We start from the raw sequence: 20,606 nt of genomic DNA on the forward strand, positions 1-20,606 counted from the left end.
TGCGCGCCGCACACACACTCTCTCGTACACACACACACATTTTTAATTCGATCTCATTGTATCGTGTGGCGCGCGCTCTGGATTTTTGTTTTCCGCGCGCGCACTCGTTCTCTCACCCTTTGTGCGGCTCATACATTAATAAGGCCCCATGTGCCGCGCAGCGCGGAGCCAGCGAGCTCACACACACACACACACACGATATAAAATTTCTATCTGTACTTTTTCCACCCCCTTTGCTGCCGCCGCCGCCGCGCGCGATGCCGATCATGCATACGGAATAGCCGCCGGCGGTAGGGTGGGTGGCTGTGGGGAGGGGCGCATGCATGCATACATACATGTTTGGCTGAATGAGTCAGCTGGCAAGATGAATTTGTGCACTTGATAGTGTGTTTATAATATGCAGACCGGTTTTGCGCATGCAGTCGCCGACGTAAGGGAAATGAATGGCAGAGTGTGCATTTTTTACAGGGCGGAGAGGGTCGCAAATCATCGAGGAAGCGCTGCTGCTGTCCTCACCAAGCTTTATTGCTCAATCACGCGAAAACTTTTGAATTTTTTAATTTGATGATAAACCACATCCTTTGTGAGAGTGAATGATGAATGTTTAGAGCAATTCATTTACCAACCCTGGGAAAACTTGCTTTAAATTACAAAGGGAATTCTATGATTTCAATTTCTATATTGCATTCGCACATATATTTTATTCTCGTCACGGTCAAGATTCTCCTGGACACGGACTTGGTTGCGTTTATGCATTTTTTTCAAACATTGAAAACAGATATCTATATTAAGAGTTTTAATTGTTAATTTTCTTCAATAATTTCCAAAATCGACTACCAAAACAAGCTATTGAACAATAAAAACATTTTCAGTGATTAATATTGTTTATTTTCCACACCATATATATTTTTCAGGAGTGTCATTATAATTAAATACGTAAAATATTGAAATTAAACAAATGATAAACTCATAATTAAATTTTAAGAAGCAAAATAAATTTATAAAACGAATTTAATAGATTTTACAATTTTTAATGTTATGTACATTATAATAATTATTAAGTATCATACTAATATTAAATGATAGGGCTATATTGACAAGAGATATTTTCTTATCTGTTAGTATCAATGTTTTCATCTCGAAGTTACATACCGCCAATTGGAAATGTATTCACCGTGATTGTTCGCTTATCCGTTTTCACTGTCCCAAGCCACTTCTCAAAGAAACAAAAACGCAATGAAGTCGTTAAAATTATTGCGTTAAATGTAAAACTATTAAATAAGTGCAAAAACCATTGACTAACGTTTACTCGTAGAGATCTTAGAGTTGTTGAATCATTTTGAAGCCCTGTCGTCGTATTCTTAATGACTCTCTGCACCCCTCGCTCATTCTCGATCGGTCGAGCAATGTTCGTTTTGGTTCTGAAATTCGCCTGCACACATTATTTTTGCCGTCTCTCAATAGGATTTGGAAGTCTCCTTCGTCTGAAGCTTCCGTCTTTTTCCCCTAGTCGCACTACCCATCTAGATATTACACAAAAGTGCAAGCAGCTATGCGGAGAGCCACCCCCTTACCCTAAAATCAGACCTCCCCCCGTTCCGTCCCCCGCCCGTCGCACTGCTAATGCATGTGAGTCTACTTTCCTTTTTACTTACCCCCTTGTGCCGCACGATGCACTTGCACTGGCGTGGTACAGTACTCTAGTTACACTGCCCCTGCCAGTGTACGAGGACGCTCGCTCTTTTTCCTCCCAGCTCCTCCGAGCCGCCGTGTGTTTGGATTTTCGCTCAAATTTCGTATTCGTGTGTGTTTGTGTTTCCCCTGTGGTTCCTCCTGCCAAGTGCACTCGTATTTCGTGTTTTGGTGTTAACAGTGACGTTTGCAATTGGCAAAATGCTGGTGTCCAACATGGCCGTGCACCCGCACCATCAACAACAGCACGTGGCGTATGTGGACGAGATGCGGAACATGACGTTCAGCCCCACGTCGCCGCCGCCCAACCACCTGCCGCCCCCGCTGAACATGCCTCCGCTGCCGCTGCACCAGTCCCACGTGCAGCCCCAGCAGCCCCCTCAGCAGGTCATGTTCCTGCAGATGGCCCCGAGTCAAGGCGGCAGCGGACATCTGGCTTCCAGCGTCAACTCGCAGTCGACGCCGTCGCCGCCGATGGTCGGCCCCAAGGACTGTGACTCTATCAAGCTGTTTATCGGACAGATTCCCAAGCACTTGGAGGAGGAGGACTTGCGGCCCATGTTCGAGGAGTTTGGCAAAATCTACGAGCTCACCGTCCTCAGGGATAGGGTCACCGGATGGCACAAAGGTAAGAGAAGACAGATAATACTTTGACTGATTTTTAGTATAAATAGATTTTATAATTATGAAATATTTTTTCCAAGATATACTACTGATTTAAATTAAATCAGATCTACAATTAAATACACCACAAAACTCATATTCCAAGATAAACAATAATCGTTAAAGTGTGTTAATCCTTTTATTTTAAAGAACCAGAACGGACAATATTGTTCTGCAGCGGTTCAGAAAATAAACTCAAGCGAGCACGCAGCTCTGTTGGCTGCGGATCAACCAGCTCAATAATTTCCGCGTCGAGAGCACTTGCGAAATTTCTTCTCAACTCGAGCATTGAGCAGCGAAGGTCGATTCCAAAAATGCTCACGCTGCTTTGTTTACAATTGAAAGCACGCTCACTCGCTGGCTGGCAGGCAGGCAGGCAGGCGGCCGGCTCCCCTCCTGAGAAAATGGTTGTTAGGCAACCTGTGCGACAAAAGAACCGTGCGCGTTGCATACGAGCGTGCTCCCGCTCACTTCTCTCTCTTTCTCTTTCTCCCTTCAGCTGGGGGCACTATCATGGCTGCTGCCGAGGGGCTCTCGCGAGTGAGCGAGCGGGCGAACCGAGGGCCTCTCTTGTTAGTTGCAATCCAATTTCGTGACGGAAAACTTTATTTGCCAGAGAGCCAGCTGAGATACTCATTTCGTTGTTTGGCTCGCTGGACAAGTATAGCAAAGTGGGTTATCAAACACGAGGATTCAACAAATTACATGTGCTTCAGTCAAAACATTTTATGGGCGGTGACCTGACAGATTCTTTGAATGAATTCAACTGTTTGCAATCGCGGATGTCGTCCATATTTGATCAAATTTAGTGTTTTGTATTTATATGGTCGAAAAGTTAATATTTTGAGCGAATGGAAGTGGTTTTGTAATTGCTTGAATTAAATATAACAAAGAATTGTTTAATTGAGCTTAAATTTAGACTGAAAAAGATGAAACTTACAAATTAAATAAATTAATTAGCCCACGAAAGCCTGTTATCCTTGATGAACTACAAAATTTTACCACAATTTAAGTTCTTAATGTGCAAAAAAGCGAACAGTGAATGCGGAAATCCTTAGTGTGTATTTGATTAGCGCGGAACAAAAAAGAGAGAACAAAACCAGATTAAAACTTTTGGTTAAGTGTGATGCATTGCAGTTAGCTCCAAGTTGTGTGTGTGTATGTATACCGACGAGTGCAAATGTTGCTGCTGCTGTTAGATTTTTTCCTGCAATCCATTACGTTTAATTCAAAACGGGCGGTGCTGCTGCTCGCGAGTTATTTATTGCTGATGCATTTTTACCGAGGCCAACTGAATAAACACACACGAAACTCACAAAACAGAAGCACTGCTGCATAATTATAATATCCGGCGTTGCGGCTGGGTCGGGTGAAATTCAAATTCCGATCAGCAGCAGCAGACGATGAAATTATTTGCATCAGAAACAGCGGCAGTGATATAATACATTTTCCAGGTTATAAAATTCACGAGCCCCAAACCAATTACCGGGAGTTTAAAGGGATTAGGCACGTCGGCCGTTATTGCGGTTTTATTTCGCACTTGCCAATTGTAAATCGACACAAAGCAGGGAGTGAGTATGTGTGGGTCGCTGTTATTTTTCGTCTGTGTGGCGTTGGAAGCGATTTTTATTGCTGGCGTGTTAAAAATTCAATGGAACGTTGCAAAAGTGCGCGTCGCGGGAGAGATAGGCGACAGAAATACGGTCTTGCCCGAGAACCATCAACATTTTATTGTCACACGGGAAACCCTGTGATTTCATTTGCGTGCCGCCTGGCTGTGAAAATTAAATATTTGGGTCCTAAAAGTTTCCGCCGACTGCTAATGTGTATTATTATTCGCTCTCCGGAAGAAAGCGCGTGTAAAAGTGCGTAAGAGCACCCCTAAGGACACGTCATCGCCCCTTCTCCACGCGCTCGCCCACCCGCCCGCCCGGCCACCCCCGCTTGCTCACCCCGCAGACATGCGCGCCTTCGAATGCGGGAGAGAAAGAACGGCGCTGCTTTTGTCAAGAATGCAACCCTCGGACAAAAATGATTTTTCTCCGTCTTCCTCTAATTTTTCTTCCCTTTTTGCGTGTCCTTTCCTCCTTTCGTCTCACGAAAAAGCAGAGCACGCCGCAGCCAGCAGCTAGCGCGTGGAGCGTGGCGAGTGAGTGAGACAACATACGAAACCGGCACGAAAATCCATACTCGCTAGAAGCGTGCGAAAATTTTGAATTAGCACTTCTCGCTGCATTGGCTGGAAATTTTATCTGAAATTGTTGGATCAAGTTGCTGAGAAATATAACATATTTCATAAAATCGCAACGTAAACACGTGCTTCGGATTTGTTTGGTCTGAAATTTATATATGAATAAAATTTTTTTCCAATTTTTCAACATGGATGCTTGTTGGGTTTGAGTAGCAGATATACGTGAGCAAGAAAAATTTAAAACTAGTTAAAAATGCATCAAATTTTAGTTCCAGAAATTAAAAAAAAAACAGCATTATATTTCTACAATTTTCAGAAAATTGAGTAAAAAATACAGATTGGTCAATAATAAAAGAATTAAAATTCCATTAAAATTGTGAAATTAAATTTTTGTCCCAATTGCCAACTCAAAAATTTGCCTGCCTTTTTTAATGCATGAACACAGCTGCAGCCCCTCCGCTAAATGGAAAAACAAACAATCCAGGTCGATCGCAGCAGCAGTGAGCCAACAAAAAGGGCGGCCAGCGCGGGGTAAGGTCTTGCGGCACTTTTATTAACGCCATGTATCAAATTTCACAATCTGATGGAGACTTGCGCCAGGGGGCTGGCGAATAATGAATCGCATCACACGGTCGCCGGCGAAATTGAAAAATAGCCAAGCTTTTGGCTCTCGGTGGAAAAATCTCGCCAGAAACAAATTAGTGAGATTAGTAAGTACGGAAATTGGCCAATGTCGGTCGGTTTTTTTGTCTCGTCGTAGGTCAGTTCGTTGGTTTTTTAATGCCAAAAGGGAAATGAGACGAAACAACATCCATGGCGTACATCACGTTGCTGCACTTTTTACTATTCAATTACACGCGTTAGATCGCGTGGCTCGTTCCAGAATTTTACATGCGCGCTTTGATATGAGCGGAATTGATTAAGCGTTTTACAAAGCGTTTGTGTTTATTTTTATCAAAAGAGAGAGATAACTGGCAGGGGAAAAAAAGAATTCGTCTGTTTTGAAAGGGAAGCAGCTTACGTGCTTGCCTCCATGACATGCAATCGTGTTTACCGACAAGAAAATGCGAATTTTCAGCACTGCTCAGTCAGGTTAAATGTGATTTTAGGAATGGGTGTTTTTGTGCCAACGACGTGAAAGGAAAAGCTGTTTGTCTTGAAAATAGGTTGAATGCTTGCTGCTCAATATATCAAAGTATGAACACAATAATTGACTTATTATAAGACATTTTTATTTGAAATAAACTTAATAAACGAGATTACAGCTTTCAAATTATTTCTAAGGAAACAAAAACTGTACGAAATCAGCGCATAGATATACAAATGAATATTTTCTTAGTTTCAACCGTTTCAACGAGTATCGATAACTATAAATATTTGACAATTATTGCCTCTCAAATTTATTGGCATATTAAGTTGCAATTTAATTAAATTTAGGGGATTTCCCAAAACAAGTTATCATGTAACATAAATTTAGCCGATTAGCCGACATTACAAACCGCTGAAACTCATGAATAAAATAGAGGCGAAATTTGCCACTACTCTAATCACTCGCCACACTACAGTCTATACTAACTAATATACAGTACTACACAACAATTTGATATTACGTAATAAATGCGATTCCGTCTGGGGCAAACCATAAACATTTCGCGAGATAGATGTAATTAGGTGTACATCGTCGGTTTGTAAGCTCAGTCCTGCTGATGAAGATTGGAAGTAGCTAGCCTGAAAGTATAATTCCAATTTGGACCAACTGGGGATAAGTTATGGCTCTATTATATATTCAAATGAATATTCCGATTTTTTTTGTAGGTGGGCATAACAGCTGATAAGACAGTTTTTTAACTGCCGAATTTGTTTATTTTCTTCCTCTGCTACTTCCATCATTTAAGAAAAATCACCTTTTTGCCTTTCCCATCCAGTCCTACAATTTTCATTGGATATTTTTTCAAAGATATTACCTTTTCAACAATTTCTTCAAAATAAATTTAATGGTACATAAAAGTCTTGATGTATAATCGAACTAATCCTGCTTCTGCGTTAATTACTTTAATCAATGCAATACGCCGTTAGATGCAGAATCGCCGTTATCAAGCGATCATACTCCGAGTGAATATTATGGTGATTAAACTAGAATTGAGGGTACACAATACAGCCCAATGGCGTTACGTACAAGTCTGCGCCGTCGAGTTGTCGGACACTTGCATAATCACCCTATCAACTCGCGGAAAAATGCCGAAACCGCGGTGGCTAATAAAAGAACTACGCGTCAGAATTTTGAGTGAAAGTGTGCGGGAGGAGCACGTAGGCCACCCGCGCGGTGTGGAGAGAGGCAGCGTGGGTGCGCCTGCCGGCCGGCGGGCGGCGGAGGCGGCACACGCGAGTATTTGGGGTGCACGACGGGGGCCGCACAGGCGCACTTGATGATGTCGGTCGTTCGACTCCTACTCCGCCCGCACACGACGTGATGGCCGTGTGTTGTTCTCCAGGCGGCTGCTCGCGTTCCAGTTAGTTGGTGGCCGGCATTGGCAGCGATCATCAGCCCCCGCACTCCGAGCAGCTCGCAGCCTCCGACGTCCGTCAGCCGCCCGATCAGCAGCTCATCAGCCTACTCGGCCGACCATGAGTGCCAACGCCATCAGGTGATTCAAGATCTCGCTCTCTCAACCATCGACTTCTGAAAGACTGTGTTGTCTCGGCCGCCGTTACTTGTTGTTACGAACCGAACTGAAGGACTTCTAAGTGTGGTGCGAACTTAACAAGAGGGTAAAAACAGATTTAAAGGAAGGACTGGCATCATCCGTGAGATCGGCGCATAAATTGACCCTTCTTTTTGTCCTCGTTTGAAGGTAGGTTTGTTGTTGTTGTCGTTGAAGTTGTTGAAGTGTAAACACAAAACGGTATATCGAAATTGGGGGCAAATAATTAACTAATGAAACATTTGGTAGCGAGTGTTGCGATTTTTGTTAAACAAATTTTCTTCCCAAAAACTAAATTTTGAATATAATATATCTTAGTTGAAAATTTAGTTAAATCTATTCATTCTTAATAATTTAAAACACGTGGAACTCTTGTACTCTTGAGGAAAAATGTTGGTGCCGGCTCTATAAATTAAATAATATTTATTTCGACCGTAATTTTTAAATCATAGCAATAAAAAAAACATTTGACTTCTATTTGAATTGTTGGAAATTAAATGACAAAGTACAACTTTGCCACGTTAGAAAAATAATAATGAACGTTCGATAAAGCAAATGTTGATAACGAAATGCCGGGGATTATTGAAAACTTTGAATTTGTATTGAAAATAAATTCCAATTGAACTCAGTCCACGTCTTGAAATATTCGCTCAGCCGATTCGATAAATTTCCCATTGACCCCGGGAATTCCGCCGCCACGTGCTCGGCGCCGGTCGTGATTCCGTGCACGAGCGCAAGGTCATTGTGAAAATTCCACACCTCACGGCACCGGCGGGTCTCAATTAGACGCCTTGGCGGCGGCCGAATTGCGGTCTCTAAGTCCAAACTCTCGCAAATCCGCCACATTCCAGTGTGTAGCCAGCCGGGCGCCGCGCTCGTGCTAGCAGATGTGTTATGAAAAAAGCCGCGACCTAGTCCAACAATCTCATAATCCTGACGTCATGCATATAAAAACACGATTACAACGAGAAGGCGCAGATTTTTGTGTCTAGAGAGGAAGGAGCGGAGGGCGTGCGCGGCTCGCTTTATACCGTTTGCTTGCGCGAAAATTGGCAGACGAGGGTCGACACCGAAGGCAGGTGTTGTTTTGGACCCGTATAAATCCCGACTGAATTTTCATTCAATTTTGTACTGTTAGCAGAAGAACACAGGCACGGGGAAGGATTTGTGTGTTGCGAGAGCGAGAGGAAAAGAGTGCCACCGGCTAGATAATAAAAATACGAGTACATATACACACGCCCGGCTGCTCGCATATAATATTGACACAAAGCGAAGGGAAAATAAAAAGAAGTGGTGTGCACGAGGAATGTGGATGGGAAGCGAGATAGAAGACGTCGGTCGGTTGTGTGTGCTGGTTGTTGGTTGGCTCGCGAATCAATAATAGACTGTAACAAGTTGCAACCGCATGATAGCCGGCCGCGCAATGAGGAGCAGCGAGAGCGAGAGAAAATGCATAAACAGAACGGTTCGATTGTTCCAAATGGAAATATTAGTTTTTCTGCACTTGATGCCGCGCGCGGTGGCTGCCGTGTGGCTGCCTCCGCTGCTGCTGCTGCTGATCGATATTCCCGCCTGTCTCCAGATGTGTGATTGATGCAAAGCACTCGCGCTCGCCCTCTCTCCACTTTTGTGCCGATTGCACCCACACCCTCTCCCTGCAGAGCACATCTCTCGCCATCCCGATAATTATTTCATGCTCCAACGGCCAATCGATTTCTAAATATGCAAAGAGATGCGTTCGAGCGAGATTTGCACTGCATTATTTGCATTAAAATCAGTCCGTTATCAATCTCCCGAGTACTCCTGGGCGAATTGCGATGAACATTTCACATGGTAAAATATTTTTCTTGATCCAAAACAGCAAATTACTGTAAATGCCGTAGATGTAAATATGAAAAATTCCCATTAAACTATTTGTTAGTTCAAGAAAAATAGTTTCATAAATAATCAGAAAGCGGAAAAGTTTCTTTTTGAACAAATAGTGTATAAAAAGCAAGGCAAAAAGAGGTAAACGGTCTCTTAGCGTTTAACTCGTGGCTTGAGATTAAGTTTGATTGTTCTTATCACAATCAAGGAAATGGTATAAATTCGTTTTTCTCGGTATTTGCACTCACACACCAAACTCGACAGTTAGGTAACTTTTTTACACATTAAATAGTGATAATCATAACAATCGTGTCTCAATATTAAAAAATGGTCCCATATATTTTTTAAATGATTTATTTTGACATGAGCATTGCAAAGTTCAGCTTAGTTATTAATTTAAAATGCGACACTTGACTCAATTAATATCTTTATGCCACCCATAATTTCTCATAAAAGGCACAATATTTTTTATCTCACATAAATCCTAAAAAATATCGTTCTGGCGTGGCCGTGTTTCATAGCTAGCGAAAATCCTATTTAGAGCTTCACTGGTGCGAAAATTCGCACCACATACCTTGAAATGGCCTGAATGGAGTAGTGGGAGAAGCAAATTCAAAGTGCGCGTCAGATTGCGCGTGTAAACACGTCGGGAGGGAAAGCTCATGCGAAAGCCGTTACGTGGGTGCGCGCAAGAAATTTAACAACTCCCCATGTCGCGCGATTTATATTTTTTTGCCTCTCTGGGAGGATCAATTTCGGGAGTAATGAGCAAAACAGGGTCCGTGGGTTGGGAGCTCATGCAAAGCAGAGGCTGCCTGCCGGATTTTTTGAGTCGGTTGCTGCTGGTTGTGTCGTCGTCCCTCTTTGCTCGGCTCTCCTGCCAGCGCACGGACGGTTTTGCGCCCGCTCTCGTGGCTCTTCCATCACGACTCCTCGCGAGCAAGTCAAGGGAAGCTCACGTTCCAGATTAAAGGAGAACGATCAAACCACTTTCACTGCCAGCGTCGTGCCGATTGGGCCGTCAGATGTACACGTAGGGAACAGCCGGATTCCGTCCGCCCGCAGCAACCTGCGCATCCCCGGCCTCGAGAAATTGAGAGGTTTCGCGGGGTTTAAGGCGAGCCAAGTAATTTTCTTTAAAATATCGCTTTGTAGGTTGTAATCTGCTGTATTTAAAACCACCTTAAACATGCTAACTTTTGGAGAGTGACTGCTTTATTGAGAGGCGGAAGCAGTTGGGATTAAGAGTAAATTACCGATTTGTTCTCAGTAGAAAAATGTTTAATTTCAATCCAGAATCAGTAATTTATTACTAGGGCAATTAATATCGGGCGGGAAACTTTTCCCAATGATAATTCATTTTTTTGGACTGTATTTTGGTGCGATTGATCGTTTCCTAACCAACTCCTAACCATACGTAATTTTTACTTATAATTGCTTGTACTCAGGAATTATTTATTGTTATTTTTTTAAGCTAGTAAAAGCTCAACTTTCAATTGCGGCACACGAAAATATAGAATTTAAAAAAAAAATTAAAACAAATAACTAACCTAAAACAGATTATTTTGAAAATGTACGTATCTATATAGAGCCATTTTAGTTTGTATGTTGATCGCATACAAAATATGGAGTGATTTTTTTCCTTCCAATTAGAGTATGATTTTATACACAAAAATCACTTTAATAATAAAATTTTAATTTTTTTTATCGGTCTAAGTGGTGGATTTATTAAATTTTAAAGAGGTGAATTAATTAAGAATATATACGATAGTCGCGTTATTTTCTTTGCAGAATTTGTGTGTAAAATTAATAAATAATATATTGCTAAATATAAATATGCTTAAAAGTGATATGGCACCACCTTTCCCAAATAGGAAAAAACATATCAGTCTGGAATCCCAGTCAATAATTTTTACTTAAAAACTTCAACCTTAATGTCAATCGTTCTAGGCAACAGACACCTAATATGAAAAAAATGTGTGGTTTTCTATCTGTTTTGGCTGATATAGATGATGTTAGATGGTTCTAAAGGTTCTTCCATTACAACTTGGAAGCTTATAAAAATAGCAGAAATTTCACAGCCCTATTTTTAGATTGTTTAATTCAGGAATTTTGTTAAACTATCTAAAATATTATTAAAAATTTTTGTTTGCAACACACGGACCAAAATTTACTTACCTGGAATATTTCTATCATTCTGCATCGATCTAGCCCAATGAGCAGACTGCACCAAGACACGACTCTTGACCTTCACGCCTTGCAATAGCGGCATGTCGTGCAACAGCGGCGAGAAATCCGCCAACGCCCCGTCGTTTTGGTTCAAACGAGGCGTCGGGTAAATAATTGGGGCAAAAGCAAGCGGGCACAACAGCAGCAGCAGCAGTGGCGGCGGCGGCGGCAGCGAGCGAGCGAGCGCATTGAATGCAAAAGTGATTAGTGCCGCTACACTACACTCTGTTGCAAATCACGGGCACGTCCGGACGCTGTGCACCGACAGAGCAGAGTGAAATGTGTCGTCGCGGGCAGGCAGCACGTCGGACGCGGCCGTCAACCGGGTTGCCTATCCAATTGGGGTTTTTGCGCCTCGGATTTGCATGTGTATTGTTCAGGTGTCGCGGCCAATAAAAGTGCCATTACGCCGGCCGAAATTAATTTCGCTGCACCGAGCTTAGCCGCCCGACCCGCCGAATATGAATAAACATTAAATTGCGCTTTATTCGCTGGCCGGGCTAGCAGTGGCGTAATGGATGTGCCGGGCACACAATTTATTCGCTCGCGCCCAACGGCAGAGGTAAAGTGATTATTATTTCTAGTTATACGACTATCCGGCCATTAAGCCTCCGAATTAACCCTGGCTGCACATGCAGGCTCAAATTTTGTATAAATTGTGTGCAAAGCAATAATAGACACAAAATGGGACGACGCCGCGCTGCGGTAATTTATCTGACCGCACACCTATTCGTTAGCGGCGCCCGCGTCGGCAGGGAGCTCGTAAAATACGAATTTAGTCAAGATATCATCGCGCACTCGCCACTGCGCCACCTAGCCCTCGATACGCTTGGAAAGAGGCCCAAGGAAGTGCCAAACGGTGATAAATGGATGGCATGCCCGCAAATCCAACCTTTTTGCCGGATGGAATTTGCAGATATTGCGAAACAGCACTGGTCCGTCCTTTCACCTCCATTTGATTTTGTTTGATTGTATGAGGGAAATTGTATAATGCTGCCATGGATGGATTTGAAAATTTTCATCCTGCTCTAGCTGCTTTTAGATTATTTTCTATAGTATGCTACGCGCGCATCACAGCTGATGCGCAGGTTGCATAGATTTGAAAATGTTTTTAATAATTAAGATGTGCATTATCAAGAAAAGTATATAGATGCTGGGCAGCAATTGAAAATTATTTTCACGCTTAACTTCAGTCTCAGTAGATTGAATTGATCGTTTTATCAATTTACAATCCTAAATTTTCCAACTTAACCATAAACACGTGTTATGGTTGATTATCATTTCTTCCCAATCCAACGGAGTATACAGATAAATAAGGGGAAATTCTACGAAAAAAATACGATTTAAAGAAGGGAAGACAGAGCTCACCAAATGAAAAACACAAAAACTTGTAGGCTACTTTGGCTACTTTGAAAAAATTTCGTTGCTGCTTAGCTAAATTTATTCTTGAAGTTGATCATTGAGGAGTTGTTAATGCAATGGCATCAAGGGTTTTTCGGGATTAACACTTTCATTCCTCTTAAACCTTTGCATACTTATACTACAAATAAATTGCTAGAAATTTGAAGTCACGGTCACGAACAATTAAAGTCTTGGCATGTAGGACATGGAAACATTTCATGCATTTGAATCATTAAAGTTTCTTAAGGCTACCTTCAATAGAATACATAAAAGTGTACAAGCTAATTGCTACACTCACTTAATTCACGCGGAAGTTTTATTTTTGTTAAATGAAATTTGCTTAGTTAATTCGTTGCTATCCAGAAGAATTCATTGAAGTCTGCATTGCCAATGCAAAATGTCGTAAAAGCTCATGCTGCAAATATGTGTTAAGTATGTCGTTCACTCTTAGGACATATTCCCGTGGAATCCGGCACAATGGCCTGAATTGCCTCCATGCAACAAAAATAATTTTGGACGGGGTGCAAATTCCCGAGAAAATCTCCCGGATTGCAGCATTAAGTGAGCAGTCGGGGATTTCGGAGTTAATCGAGGCGAAACAGAGTGCCAGCCAGCAAGCGGGCTGACTGTGTGAGTGCTGCTGAGAAAAATCCGGGTTAGTTAGTTAGCGAGTTTGTTCGTTAGTCGCTCGGAACAGAGTAAAATCCTGCAATGATGCAGGGAAGATAAGATGGCCTCGACGTTCATAATGCGAATAAGGCAAATTTTACGCTGCTTCGACTTTTATTACAGCTGCATGGCTGTAAGAGACGACGCAAAGTCATGCAGCACGAGCGGACTGCAACGCAACTCTTCCGCGCGCGAATTATGCAAAGTGCACCACCGTAACTGCACTTCATGAGACCAAGAATTTAGTCCCGCGTGCACTCTGCCGGGGACACACGTACATGTATGCGCGATCTTTTTTGTTATCTTTTAATTATTTCGCTCATTAGCATCAAGAGTGGCTCGCGCGCGCGCGAGATGTGAAATGTTGATGCTCGGGAATAATTAAGCTGGCTGGCTGCTGTAGTGTGGCGATAAAAATAATAAGCACCTCTAGCAGCTGAACGAACGAAAATTGGATCGCTTTTCGCTCTGCTTGGGAAACATGCAAATTTGCGAGGAGCACTCCTCCTCTGTATAGTCCTTACGTCGATGAGAGCATTTTTTTGCCAATTTGTTGTGAATAAAGGTGTGCGAGTACGAGATTAAAATTCGCCGGCAAATGAGAATATTTACTATCAAAACAATAAGCTTTTTCCCTTTTTTTAATTTTCATTAAAACGCAGATATTTTATTAAACCGGTTGCTGCTCTTTTGTAATTAAAAATGTGGCATAAATATCAAAAGCTAGTATAATAAGCAAATTGAGATAAAAATATTCAAAATTTAAGCTGATTGTTTTGCTGAAATAGCAAATTTAAATTAGCATGATGCTAATTTTGTAGGCAATACTATTATTAAAAATAATTAAAACCATCTAATTAATCGTTTATTCCTCTACCAATATCATTTGACATATATGCAAAAAGAGTGAATCAATTAATTGCAAAAAAAATAAGAATAACCCACAGAGCCGCTGTAAAGACAACTAAAATGAATCATTGAGCAAATTAAAAAATATATTTAGGAAATTATAAATGTCAATAATATGAACATTTGAATGATCAAAGGAAATATTTTAACAGAAATGACAAAAGCAAATAATAAAGCTAAAATATAGTTATTGGAAGTCTATTAGTCCCACCCGTACCCCGGTTGAAAATGGTGTTTGAATATGACGCCCCCAAGAAAAACGAACTAAATTCGTGGCGTCTGCTGCCCGTTATCAAGGCTTGGCAGTGTTGCGAGGGTCGCGGGTTCGTGAACCGCCGTCGTCTGCAGAGATTCCTGCTTGCATCCGGAGTGGAGTCTGGCTGCTGCTGCTGCTGCTCTTTCTCCTCTGCCTCCTCCGCCACCCGCCGCATGACGCGAATATTAAAGTGTTATTACGAATTTGCATACAAATTAACTTTGCAGCATGAAAGATGGCCCTTTTTTAATATTCGCTCCGCTGCGGGTGCGCGCAAATTGTTTCCTTCGCTGGGCACAGCGTGGGCGTGCAACTGTTTCCAAAATAGATCGCAGGCCTGTAGCTGCATGGCAGGCGGCGATTACTGGATGAATGCCGCAGCGCGTGGCTTGTAAAACGTAATCAAGACTCTTGAATAAGAGAATTGCAGAATTGAAAGTAAAATTTTATGGTGTATATTTCATATTTGAAACGACTGATCCTAACATTAGGCAAGAGTGAAGATTTGGAAATTTAAATCTCGGTGCTGTTCGTCAAAGTAGATTGGAATGCAAATTCGTTGGTGCATTTTTTTTTCAGAAATTGTGGAAGCTTAACAATGCATAGCACAGATTTGGCTTCTCCATCAAGGTGAAAATTAATTCAGCTTAAGTGTTTTATCGCTCCTCGATTAATCCAATTGTGGCGGAATTCGGATGAAACCCGCCAAATTCCGATGGAAGCCGCCTGCGCTCACTGCGTAATTCGGCATTATTGTCAGCCTGGGCGTGCGCGATAATTGGCTCTCAAATTTCAATTGAAGGGCAACTGAAATTTGCGATTCCCTTTGCTGCTCGGTGCTCACTTTTTGCTGCCGCAACTCGCACACTCATACACACACTCATTAACGAAATGTAAACAAAACCCCAGTGTGCTCGTCATCGCATTTTTCTCCGCAGCAGCAGCAGCGAGCGAGCGGCTGCTGAAAAGGCTGCTGCTGCTTCCTTTGAGCACAGAAGCCGTACTCAAAATCCGGCGCCTCCTTCGTACGCTGCATGTTTTACTTTTCTAATTTGACGTGTGTTGTGTTGTGCTGTGCATGCATGCGTGCACGGGGATTTGCAGGGAAGCCTCTAATAAGTCTTTAAACAAAAGGTCACACATTCGCATACGCGCACTCATGATGGACGGCACGACCGTTTTTTAACTAACCCCCAGCCCGCTATAATCGCAACCGCTGTGAGTTAGGGGATGTGTAAAACAGGCAATCCAAAACTTTATTTCAATGTTGTAAATCAGAGATAAGCTCTACGCATTTAAAAAAGAACAGTTAAATATCACATTCAGCTGGATTGAATGCCACGTAGGTTTTTTTTATTAATTTTGGATTTAGAATTCTATTGGAATATTCATCAATAGATAAAATTTATGAACTGTTGAAATTAACCTTTCATATTTCAAAATTTAATTTATTAAACTAAAAGACATGTGATTATCTCGCAAAAACAAAAGCAAACATTTGGCTCTTACGTCCCTTATGATTTTTTCTGTACCCCTTTTCAGTTCTTTTTCGCATTTTCGCCCTCCTCCTTTATTTTGTTGTATTCAACACTTTTCGCATTAAAAATAGCATTAGCGCCCAACATGCTTTGCTCATTTGCTATCCTTTTGAATTTGCATCCAGCTAGTGCGCACCACAACGGCATAATGGAAAATTATATTCGCGAGAACTATTATTACATGTAAACGTACACGGAAACACACGTAATGTGAATTTTCTGTATCCCATTAGCAGTGTTTTTTGAAGTGCATGCACAAAACGAGCTGCCGCTGACGCCACTGCAAAATAAAATTACCGAGACAATGCCGTTTAACAAGCTAATTACGCGAAAATGCGGAATTTTCACCAACCACAGGGCAGTTGTTTTTACATATCCTTTTGGGAAAAGTTGTAGTTTATGACGCACCACCGTTAGGATAAAGGTCACGAGTGGTCTTTATGTACTTTTAAGAATACCATGGTCGAGAAAATAGTATGCGTTGAATCAAATCGAATGAAAATGCTTCTGACTCTCAAGTCTAAGGAAAACTAATATTCAAATACACCCCTTTCGCTGGGGAAACCATATGGGGAAGTCTCTGTCGTAAATTATGCTCGCAGCATCAGGCAGCTGCTCCTTGAGGCCAGCTGGAACGACCACATTGTTGCAAAAATCCACTCCGGCGCATGATAAGCGGTCCAAGTTGAATTTTAAGCACGCTCAACGAATGGCCTAATACTTGTCTAATGGAGATATTTATTCAGCTTCTCTCGGGCCTCTCTCTCTCTCTCTCTCTCTCTCTCTCTCTCGTCGTTGCGCATGTAAAATTACACTGGGTTGCTCCAAACAGCCGCGGCGAGAAGGGAATACGCACGCGGAGAGCCGAGCTAGCGTCTCGCTGAGGAAATGAGAGCCGAGCACATGGAAGTGTACACACGCCGAGGTCTCTCTCTCTCTCTCTCTCTCTCTCTCTCTCTTTCACTCTGTACACCATATACATAAATAAATAATGTACTCGGCCGGCGTACGCGCCGAGCGGAGCCGAGAGAAAGATGATGATAATAATTTTGACTGGTGCACTGCAGTATTGCCCCGCGTCTCCTCTCTCTCTCTCTCTCTCTCTCTCTCTCTCTCTCTCTCTCTCTCTCTCTCTCTCTCTCTCTCTCCTCTCTCACAGCTGTCTGCCTGCTCGCTACCTGTCACTCTCGCTTCTCCTCGTAATACGGGCTGGCTCCATGCTTTTAACCCACGCAAACGGCCTCCGCACTGCTGGCCGACTTATCGGCCGGATGGATCTTGTGATAATTCGCCAGATTAGCACTTTTCCGGCAAAAGCGAGTGGCGGCTGGGTCTCCTTTCATTTTATCTGCAAGCAACCGACTTAAACTACGCTGCGGGTCTCACGTGTGCTTGTTTTTCAGCCTCGGCAAACTCTTTTGCTCACGACCAAAATTTCGAGCTTGGCATTGCCGATCGTTGACATTAAATTGAAATGTTTTTACAAGTTATTTATATATTTTTTATTTTTTTAATCATTTTGACAGAATAGGGAAAGTTTGGAGGATTACACAGTCACGCTTTTAAGCTGAGAACCGCCATTTCATCGGAAAGGCGTGGGCCGCATTAAAAATTTCACTGGCACTGATTCACTTTTTAGAAGCTCTTGCTCCGGCCGAGTGGAACTTTCATCGGGAGAAAAACGCTCACTCTACTCTCGTCTCTCTTTCAGTTTCGTGCACACATACCCACGCCGGTGCTATTTAATTTTTCAGAGCGCATTTGCAGGGATTTGTTCCATCTGCGAGAGGGCGCGTTTTCAGCTGGCGAATCATTGAAAGAACAGCCAGCCAGAGTATTTTGCCCTGCTTTCTCCAACCAGATTACAGTCTCTCACTTTTTGCGAGCGGCGGCACGTAAAGAAAGCCGACCATGTATATTGTATACACATACATAGTATGTAGGTAGAGCCAACGACAAGCACACTACTTTCGGCGTAAACACAATGACTGCTGCTGAAATGAGCGAGGAGAGAGAGAGAGAGCCCCTGCATTATTTTCCTGTGTTTCGACTTTTCTCTGCGGAGAGAGTGAAATCGATTTCGGTCGTTTCCTTCTACAGAAGCCTGTGTATATGGTGTGTTATTTCTCGACTCACTTTGCCTTCCATATCGATTATAATTTTTTTTTTACTTTCTCTCCACCCCCGCCGACCAAGCTACACCGCCAGTTTTTCCTCTTCTTACGCAGCTTTTCACCACATTTTTACATTCAACTTTCCAATACACAATTTCGTCCGCTAAACCTTTGCAGCCTCCTTTCAACTTGACTCACGTCGAAGCCTTTCCCGTGTAATTTTTTCCCTTCGTCGCTTTTCAGCCTTTTTGACCCGCTACCACCGCTCCTCCCACGGTTAAATATATTTTTTACCCGTTGGAAAGTCGTCTGACGTTTTTTGAATCCGTTCGCCGCTGAATCAGCGACGAGAGAGAGAGAGAGAGAGAGAGAGAGAGAGAGAGAGAGAGAGAGAGAGAGAGAGAGAGGCAAGGCAAACATTTCAAGTGGGCTAGAGCGACAGAAAACAAATGACGTGTTTTGCATGCAAATCTGGCGCCAAAAACATGCACGCTACAAGCATAGTATTTGCCAAATTACTTATTCACGCATTAGTAGAGAAAAAGTTTGCCTTGGCATGAGGAGACTGGATTTGCAGGAGTAACTGAAGGCTTATGCTGTGAGATTTTTTGAGGGCGAACACATTTGAATGGAACAATATTGTGATGTCAAATATTGCTATTTTGTTAAGTTATAATAATAAGTCGCTTATGTGAATCACATATCGCCTAAGAAATCTATAAAAATCAACATAATTTTTGGTGGGACAAAGGATCAATCTGTTTCTCTTTCTGAATTTTGACGTAGTTATAAATTTCCCATTTTTTCTAGTTAAATATTTTGGCTGATCTGATCAGAAAATATAATAGCAATAATTTGATGCCTTTCCTTGATCCGTCATCTTGTGCTGCAGGCCTGCTTTCGTGCTTTGTCTGGTGGGTGCGTTCCTGAAAAAGCAATTCGTAAAGCTGTCAGATAAAACCAACTCGTCTCCCTCTAATTGCGACAAGGAGAATCGGGGCATTTATATTTGGGTCCAACGGCGGCCACGATGGAGCGTCCAGATTGCTCCCCCGCAGCAGCGGCGAGAGATAAAAAGCTAAATTTCCGCTCCCCATGCTCATCATTTTTTATGTGCAGCTCAACGCCGGTCTGCAGGGAAAATATGACAGCTCTGCCAGGTTATCTGTCTCTCGAATAAGCCCAGGCGCATATACATCCTCCGTCAGTGCGACTACATGCAAAGAGGGTGTTCTCGTTCTCTCTCTCTCTCTCTCTCTCTGCTGGCGTTACATATATGACGGGGGCATAAATGCATGCTTGTGTTCCTTCTCATCCCGTGAAATGTGGTGCTGATTTTCATAATGCTTTGTAACCAAGCAAGCGGGTGGACGGACGGACGGGCGCGTTTATTTTTTTTGCAGCGTGGCAATTTTTCTGCTCCACAGCGTTGACCCTCTCGAGATGCTAATGGCTGTTTTTGACACCTGCTGGCTGCCCGGCTATCGAGCCTGATAAGATAAAACCCGCTCGGCACACAAATCATGTTCACTCGGCTGGGGTGTAATTATGAGAAGCGGCCCGGCTGGCGTGCGTGCGTGTTTTGGAAAATGTAAGCAAACAATATTAATAGTGAGTATAGTGGCGGCTGGCGACTCTCGCTTTTATCGCCGCTGCACACCAACAACCCCTTTTTCGTCAATTCGTTTCCGTGTTGACCTTGGACACTTGCTCATAAGTATAGTATTTACGGTGGGGCACCAGTGTTGTTGCACACTCGAAAAACAAAATAGCTCTGTTAACCCGAGAAAATGTCAAAACTTTTAAACACTGATTAGATGTGAATTGCAGCTTTCAACTCTGTGTGATTTACAAAGATTTTTTTCAAATTTGTTTGTAATTTATAATAATAATAAAATAGCTGCACGAGAGCTTCAATTTTTTTCCTTTCTTGGAATAATGTTGCTAATAAATCAGATTGTGGTGTTTAAGCGTCAATCTAGAATAAAAATGCATCGTGCAAGTGACTTTTTTGAGTTGTCGGAAGACTTGTAACGTGCGCTCACTTAATTGCTGGTAGTTGGCGAAGAAGAATCGCCAATTCTGCGGTCACAGCAAAGTTGCTGTCTGCTCGCCAAGCCAGTTGAGACGGTCTTGAAATAAAATAATCCAGACAAAACCAACTACTTTTTCTCGTTTGCACACATGTAAAAGTTAAACCATTTCAAAAAAATCAGCACCGTTGTCTACAAGCTCGTAATTCTGCGAAACGGCCGCGAGAGCCGGCGAGAAAAGGTCGTAAAAGTTCACACTGGGACAGAATGAGCAGCGGAAATTTCAATTACACCGAGAGGCAGAGACGGATTATTCCTGCCCCACCGCATACACACGGAGGAT

At 42.6% G+C, this 20,606-nt stretch overlaps 1 protein-coding gene across 6 annotated transcripts in view; it reads left to right on the plus strand.

Annotated features, from left to right (window-relative positions):
* Positions 1 to 1,833: 1,833 nt before the first annotated feature.
* Positions 1,834 to 20,606, plus strand: part of bru3 (bruno 3) — a 375,654-nt gene continuing 356,881 nt past the window's right edge. For 2 of the 6 annotated variants that reach the window (XM_065481270.1, XM_065481271.1), the window contains exon 1: positions 1,837 to 2,320. In XM_065481270.1, the coding sequence (XP_065337342.1) occupies positions 1,894 to 2,320 (427 nt within the window). In that variant the 5' untranslated portion in view covers positions 1,837 to 1,893. Of the gene's footprint in view, positions 2,321 to 7,033; positions 7,399 to 20,606 lie in introns of those variants that run through there. The other 4 variants (XM_065481274.1, XM_065481273.1, XM_065481272.1 and 1 more) reach the window with 4 other exon arrangements.

The sequence above is a fragment of the Cloeon dipterum genome, chromosome 2 (genome assembly GCF_949628265.1).
Source record: "Cloeon dipterum chromosome 2, ieCloDipt1.1, whole genome shotgun sequence".
NCBI lineage: Eukaryota > Metazoa > Arthropoda > Insecta > Ephemeroptera > Baetidae > Cloeon > Cloeon dipterum.